This window comes from Hippichthys cyanospilos, chromosome 13, assembly GCF_059441005.1.
Source record: "Hippichthys cyanospilos isolate Australia breed blue-spotted pipefish chromosome 13, RoL_Hcya_1.0, whole genome shotgun sequence".
Classification (NCBI taxonomy): Eukaryota; Metazoa; Chordata; class Actinopteri; order Syngnathiformes; family Syngnathidae; genus Hippichthys; species Hippichthys cyanospilos.
In genome coordinates, this window is record NC_142381.1 from 18023823 (window position 1) to 18031930 (window position 8108).

The window sequence follows — 8108 nt, forward strand, 5'->3', positions numbered from 1 at the left end:
AAATCGGGTGGATGGATCAGCTGCTGGATGTTTCTCAATACTTCGAATGAGAAACATCTCAAAAAGTCTTTCTCCTATGAGGAAAACAAAAGCCTCTTGACTTACTGCTGCAATACTCCGATGTGCTAATGATACTAGAAGAGGCTACTTTGATGTTAAAGTGGAGCCACTACTGCACTAGAGAGTACACTCGTGATCAATTCCAGGTGGGGTTTTTTTCCCCCCTGCTGTGTCAGCATTTGTACCTCGGATGCATATTCGGAATCTTCTATCTTGCGCTCCTACTGTTCACTGCCGTGTAGCAGAAATCTACACATCTTGGTGGAGGCTTCAAAAGTTCTTAGCATGAATTGCCCCATCAATAAACTGCAGTCATACGTTTTTTTGGTTGTTACTGGAGAAGAGCCAGTTAGGTTATAGGCCTCTTGTTTTAGTACTTGGATCACTCTTTTATTGCTCTTCCTCCAGTCTGTTCATCGCTTTCTCACAGTGCCATATGCGATGCAAGAGTGTCCAAACACATCTTAAGGTTTAAATTGCTGTGCCCGAGAGCCATGTAGACAGGATAGATTAATCTGTCAATCCCAGCACAATTAGTCATTGTCGTTCTTTGTGTCATGCAGCACTGCAACTGCATACATTCAGCTATAATATACTATTGTTCCTGTAAATTTGTGATTGGATAAGTTAGTATTGGGAGCGAGTTAGTGTGTGTCATCAAACAACACTGACTGCCACCACAGTTTCATTAAACACAATACAATAGATTCCATGCTGGTATTTTGCAAAGGTTCCAGAAAATTGGACATAACACTTAATGTACCAGCAAAAATCTTTACAGTCAAATTTGTGATTCCAAAATGTGTTGCAGTCTCTTAAAATGTTGCTAATAATATTCACGTTGATAAAAATGATAGGGCTGGCTACCGGTTCAGAATGTACCTACGAAGAGAAGGGATGGTTGGGTTGGGCACGATGGAAGAATGTTTAGCACATCCGGCTCACATACAAGGTCGTGTGTTCGGTTTTAGCTCTGGCTTTCCGGTGTAGAGTTTGTGTGTTCTCCTATGCCCGTGTGCTCTGGACACTGCGATTTCCTCCCACATTCAAACCACATGCAGCGTAGGTCTATCGGACACTCTCAATTGTGGTCACAAGAGTTTTTGTTTTAATCTAATTTTCAGTTCTAACTAACCAATGCTGATTAGCTCTGTCTTTAGTCTTCTTTGTGCTTGAATTGTTGGGTCAATCACACCCAAAAGTGAACACCGATTGGCAGTCATTGTGTTTCACATAACCTGATTGGCTCCTGTTATGGATGGGAGGGGAAGTTCAGGGGCAGACAAAATAAGGCAATGTGGGCATGTGTTGGCCCAATGAATTGCAAATTCAACTTAAAACACTCCAACTTCAACGGCACCTTTGATAAAGGTAGAGTGATATGTATTCTTTGCAAGGAGAAGCTTGCATACCACAGTAGTTTGTTTAGTCTAATACATTAATGCATAGCTCCCAGCTTTAAATGTATTTATCAGAAAAACAGGCATCAGTCCCAGACACATGACCACATGCTAGCACACGTTTCATTCTCCGTGGGAAGTCGTTGTTCAATATGACATGCAGTCATAGTTCAATACATCAGAATTCACAGATAACTACAACAGATCAGTAACACATGCTTGACCAAGTCAAAGTAAAAAGCAAAGTTTTGCCAGCCTTAATTTAATTATTTTATCCTTGCCATTACTTAGCTTGTATCTTACGCACTGATTTGCATTTTACTGGCTAACAGCCAATCAGAGTGATTGTCTCAGGCACCAATTTGCATAAAGAGATCAATGGCTCATTCATTCAAATTATATGTAAAAAGCAAAATCAGACCAAAAAAAAAACCCTCTAAATACTTATGTCTAACCATTGATTTTTACTTTTAGGATATTTTTCCCACCTTTACAGTGAAAGTGTTGCATACACATGTGCGTTTCACTTCATAAAACCCTGTCTGTGGCTCACATGACAAACAATGGCTTCCCAGCCATTCTGGTTGCTTATCATAATGTTATGGCAATGACTTTGACAAAGGTTGCTTATGAGAATCTAACTGGTTTGGTGACACACAATGGCACTGTGTACTGATGACTGTTGTAGCATGTTGATATTGTGTAATGTTACAGTAATTACAGTACAGTAATTAATTACACTGCTCCATTCCTAAATCAGAGTACTCTTAATATTTCTATATTTAAAGGCTGGTGACCCTGAGGTCTCTATGTAAATTCTCATTATTAGTCGGTAAAACGGTGTCCGTAAGTATCTGTGAAGGAATATAATGACGGCTCAAAACCCACTTTGTTTTAAGTGTACTTGTACTGTATATTCTTCTTGCCTTTTAACCCTTTCACTACCGATTCTTGTTTTGTTTTGATTTCCTCTGAAAAAACAAATTATGGCATACATTATGTATGTTTATAAGTCTAGGATACTTGGAAAGTTATTTTAAAAATTCTCACTTCCATAGATTAGATTAGGATTTTGTCCCATCTGTATTTTATAATAATAAAATAAACGTGCCAGAGAAGTGAAAATGATCACCAAATGCCCACAATACAAAGGGATCAGTGTCATTTATTTTTAACACACATATGAAGCATATATTGTGAATATATTTCCACCGTACTAGAAGGTTAATTGATGAGAAATTGTACAACGCCACCTACCTTGTTAAAACTGGCTTGTTGTGTATGGAAAAGTTGTGTATAGCTGAGCTCATGAGACTGTTGAAAAAGAGTCTGATAGTGGTGACCAGGGCCATCATGCTTCATGGTGTATCAAAAGCGTTTGTGTGATACCAGAAGCAGTTTTTCAGCAGGTTAAATTGTACAACCTTTGTTCGACTTAAGGGGTGTTTTTACTTTAGCGGTCTCATTGTAAACTGGAGCTCAATAATTAGATCTCCCGGGTACAATAGTGAAATTGTACCTTGAGGGACACAATTCAGATCCCGCTATTCCCCTGTTTTTCTCATTCCTGGTGGCTTTTTAGCAGTACCGTACAAAACCTATTTAAATTCAAGGAGCATTAAGCTAAAAGTAACAAGGGACAACATCTCAGTACACTATCTCCTCATTACAGTCAATTACACAATATCGCGGCTCTGATGTGAAACGTGTGATGTCGAACACTTTCTGCCACTCAGGGGGTTTGATCGCAGACGTCTGCCTCTCCGGTGTTATGCATACTCTCTCAAAGGCAGCGTTGCATGGATTTATTTTTGTCTGCCTTCTTCTCCATCCTTAACACCTTTTTTTTTTCTCTTCTTTCCCTTCTACCTTCTCTTCTGCCTCTCCATCTTTAGGTTTCAGTAGGACTACAAGCAGTGTGTCCCCTCATGGTTATGTTCCAAGCTCCACTCCCCAGCAGGGTAGCTACAGCTCTGTCTCCACTAGCATGAATGGCTACGCTAACTCTGGCATGGCAACTTTGGGCACCTCGCCCAATTTCCTCAATGGATCCGCAGGCAACTCACCATATGCTAGTGAGTAAATGCATCACATCTTTGAGTCCCTCCTCACACCAGTCAGACGAGAAAGGTGTTAAAGTAGAGTCAGAGCCTTTTGGCTGTGAAACAAGTGTGAGGTGGAAATTTGATGTACAAGGAGCAAATTGAGCAGTTTAGCTGGCTCATCTATTTCTTTAAGAACGGAGTCAAACACAAATCCTCCCTTTATTGGCAAAGGGAAACAGGATCACCTTAGCGCCCACACCCCCACACGCTCACACACACACACACACACACACACACGCGCGTACATCCTATACTAGCACGCTTCTCACACGCACACTTCTACACACACATTCACTTTCTACATTAAAGACCCTTGATTAAATCAATAAACTAATTGCTAGAGAAGCAATTCCATTTCGGCTCTTTGATTCCTGGGTGTTAACAAGTATTTTAACAGGCTCATCGGCCCCACACAGACACTTTCAATCAATGGCCCCTCAGCCTGTCTTTGTAGGTCCAATTTTCATTAATTGATTAGTTAGGCCCCTTCATAAATGGATTATGACTTTATTGCGAGGATTTGGCAGGATGGGCCATAAAAGCTAAGTGTTGGATAATAACAACAATAAAGGCAGAAGCAGATATCAGAGGGCAAGTGAAATACGACTTGGCTGATTGTAAAATCACTGAGGGGGAAAATGCTCTTAGTGTATTAGCAGACAAAAGACAAACCCCTGAGAAGTGGAAGATGGGATGATGTCAGTGGGAGAGGCTGAATTTGGCTGAGGAAGCTGGTGCCATACATGTACAGTAAATCCAGCTAATTGCCTTTGTATAGAAAGTCTCCATTTTCACTTTGGAGCACCTTTCACAAACCATGATGTACTGTTTTGTATTCAGAAGTTGCATTCAAAAGCTATAACAACAATTAGAATCTTTGCCAAGGCACAATTCAGGAAGGCGATTGCTGTGAAATGTATAGTTTCATAAAATAAATAAATAAATGGAAGTGATCCATGTACAATTCGATGAAATACTGTCTATTCAAAAACAATAACTGCTTAAAATGGGCATTATCTTAAATAAGTGTGTTATGGTTGTAGATGCCAGTGATGGGAAAATGCACCCTATTATATTGAGAAGTGTTTCTAATCACTGGCGTGAAAGGCAGTATGTGATTTTCAATAGTTTTTAATTTGTCAGTCATTTGTAAATAAAAAAGAAATAAATAAAATAACATCCACACATGTGCTAACTAATAGTAGGCCCTATAGGTTTTTTTTTTTTTAATAAATCAAGTAAAAGATAAAAGTACCTGACATACATCTTTAACCTGACTTTAAAGATGTCTGAATTGTTTTCTTTGACAAGAGGTTGACCTCAAGATACGTGCACTATATGGTAGCAGTGAAACCAAACAGTATAGACGTGCTAACAGTTGGCATTGATAGTAACAGTTGTAGAAGCACCGTGCTGTAAATTTGAAGACATGCGGCAGAGCAACATGTAGATGGGATAACACTGCTCACAAGCATATTTTGTTAAAACAGATTAATAATGAAGCATCTTACTAAATAACTTACAGCAGTTGTAGATGAAGTACTATTCATCTTCATTTGTATCCAAAACTGAAGGCTGGATCACCAGAAGGAGAAGCACAATGAATTGAATTGCAGCATTAAATCATGAAGCACAAATTGTATAATTCTTTACTGTAATTAGAATTATAAGGATATCTTTTTATGAAATGTATTATTCCGGAGTGCTGTTTGTTAAAAAACACACACACACACACACAAAAATACACATTTCTGGGGGCATTTGGAACCTTGGACAAATGGACATTTTTATTAATTTTATTGTTGAATGATGATATAAGCTCCAAAAGTTTTGACTTGAGACGTTAAGAATGAACTGAACGTCTATATCAAGGCACTCCTGTACTTAAATTCGGTGTTGGCTCTTTTTCCTCATCATGCCCCTTCTGGGAGGATTTTAATCGCTGAGGAGATACAAAATGGCAATAATGATTTGCTGCTGTAGGTTAGGTTTTTCAAACAAAGAAGGGAGAAAAGGAAAGAGTCCGTAGTGATGACGATGCCCTACAACACACGAGGATTACAATAAAATAGAAAGAAGGAAGGAAATTAAATCAAAAAGAACTGGCGCCATTGCAAGAGGCTCTCAGCACCCCACAAGTGACTCCATTAAATGTACGCATGATCATCTTTGTCAAGGCAGTTTTCGATATCCATTTCCTGATGTGCAAGTGTAGCACAGCCTTTTCTTTCCACTCAACACACTTTGTTTGCCCCCCCCCACACACACACACACTTTTTTTTTTGGAGGCGGGGTTACAACTTAGCAAATCATGTCCACACCACTACTGATCAAGCATTTAAAATAAAGAAGGGGGCAAGGCGTGAGATAAGTTGAAGCATTCCAGACGGAATTCACTTTAGGAGAACGGCATCAATTTTAAATCAGTCTTTTTTTATTATTATTAATGAATGTATCTGTGTCAGGTATGTGAGCTAGTATCTGAACAACTATCCCTCCTGCCATCATCCGTTGACCAGTCCCCTTCTGTTCATCCCGTCTGCCCGTCCTCTGCCCTCGGCCCTCTCTCTAACCCCGTTTCTTCCCCTCTTTTTCCGTCTTCATCTTTCCTCCCTATCCCTGTACGCTGACACCTTCCACCCCCTCCGCCCTCCTTCCAAACTACCCCTCCCCCCTCCCAGTTGTCCCGTCCAGCCCCACCATGGCGTCGTCGACCAGCCTGCCCTCCAACTGCAGTAGCTCCTCCGGCATCTTCTCCTTCTCCCCTGCTAACATGGTGTCGGCCGCTGTCAAGCAGAAGAGCGCCTTTGCCCCTGTCGTACGACCCCAAAACTCGCCACCCCCCACGTGCACCAGCGCCACCGCTAACAGCCTGCAAGGTAAGAATGAGAAAGTAGAGACGTTACGTGTACACGCTGGAACCTTCAAACCCCGACACGGTCTAAAGCCCGTGACTTGATACGTGAGCACCAATTTCACTACATTAACCTCCTTTTAATAACAATTTCTCACCTTTTCCTTTCCCTCTTGCCTCTTATTACCCCTTTCTTCCTCCACTTCACTCTTTTATTTCTTCCTCTCCCCTCCTTGATCCCTTATTTATCCCTCTTGACTTCAGATCAGTCTTTTGTGAACTCTAGCAAGTACTCATCAGCCAGCTCCCTGCAGGGCCTGGCCTTCTCCTGAAGTATGTTACCCCGCTCTTTCTCTTTTTTTGTTTCTTTCCATCCCACGCTGTCCCACCCAGCTCGTTCACAGCAGCAGCTCATCCTGCCCTGCCCTTCCTTCTCGTTTTTTATTTGTCACGCTCCACTTGTCAGTGAGAACGCATATGTGTTCCATTTCCTGTTTTGACTTCCTGTTTCCTGCCTTGTGCTGCGTCTGCCGTCCGTGGGGAGGTATGTGCCGTGCCACCAGGGGTCATTCCGCTCTCCCGTTTCCATCCAGCGCAGCTCATAGTCGGCCCGTCTAGGCAGGATGTTGCAGGGTGTTGAGATCCCGAGCCAGAGAAATGATGGATGGGAATCTTTATCAGAGCCCCGAGCTAAGCACTTCCTCACTTCCTCTGTCGGCATTGATGAGTGCTGAACACGGTGACCCGGGGGCCACTGCACGCCGATCATAGAGCCGCACACATACGCACACACCCATCGTTCGGTTAATCCCAACGTGAAGAACGCATTTAGGAAATAACGCTGGAATTAGTGGATTGGGGAGAGAGGGCGATCGATAGGAAGCCAATATCTTATATGAAAAATTCCTGCACGGCTTGTGTGTGAAAGTGGAGGATGGAACGGCTTAAAGAGTCAAGCGAAGCATGACTGGCGATAGGCCAGATTGGGTAACACCTGCACGATCCAATACGGGGGCAGGAAGGAAAATAAATCTGCCCTTACAAAGAGAATAATGCTCCGTCAGTCATGGATTAATCCAACATTTTATAGGACAAAGGTAACTCACCGAAGCGAGGACTGTACTGACTGGAGTTTGCAAATACATCTGGATTTATTTGGAAAGTGCGTTCGGATGGATTCGTAAAATTAGGCTGAATGCTAAAAACATAGCATTTTTAGCCTTATCGTTATGATAAACTGACTTGTGCATACAGTATATAAGTTAAGTGTTGTTTTTAATCTTTTCAATGACATCATAACGATACCTTTAATAATTAAGTAAGTGTAAATTGTATTTGTAATATTTGTGATTTTATTATTTGCACCTGAGCAACCTTGTTTGTCTTCAAAAATGTTCACATTCCAATAGTACACGTTTTGGGGTGACATTGAGGGTTTAACCATTGTGATCATTTCAGAAAAACTGCGAACGTTCATGTCCAGGGGTTCTCAAACTTTTTGGAGTCAGGGACCTCTTTTCGGAAAGCACATGTTTGCGGAAACAAAACAACATCAGAAAATTAACATGTTCAATTTGACAACAAGTCTTCGAAAGTTTACGAAATAATAATTACAAATTACAAATACAGTCAATTTGCCCCAAACAGGTTGCTGCCAAATATTTAGTGACTAAATAGTCAAGCCTTTTG

General features: G+C 41.2%; 1 protein-coding gene across 4 annotated transcripts in view; it reads left to right on the forward strand.

The window, feature by feature from the left end:
* The window catches only part of ebf1a (EBF transcription factor 1a), a 72957-nt gene that overhangs the window by 61898 nt on the left and 2951 nt on the right, over positions 1–8108 (forward strand). For 2 of the 4 annotated variants that reach the window (XM_088431438.1, XM_088431437.1), the window contains exons 14-16: positions 3356–3535; positions 6247–6444; positions 6684–6752. In XM_088431438.1, coding sequence (XP_088287564.1) covers positions 3356–3535; positions 6247–6444; positions 6684–6751 — 446 coding nt within the window. In that variant the 3' untranslated portion in view covers position 6752. Of the gene's footprint in view, positions 1–3355; positions 3536–6084; positions 6225–6246; positions 6445–6683; positions 6753–8108 lie in introns of those variants that run through there. The other 2 variants (XM_088431439.1, XM_088431440.1) reach the window with 2 other exon arrangements.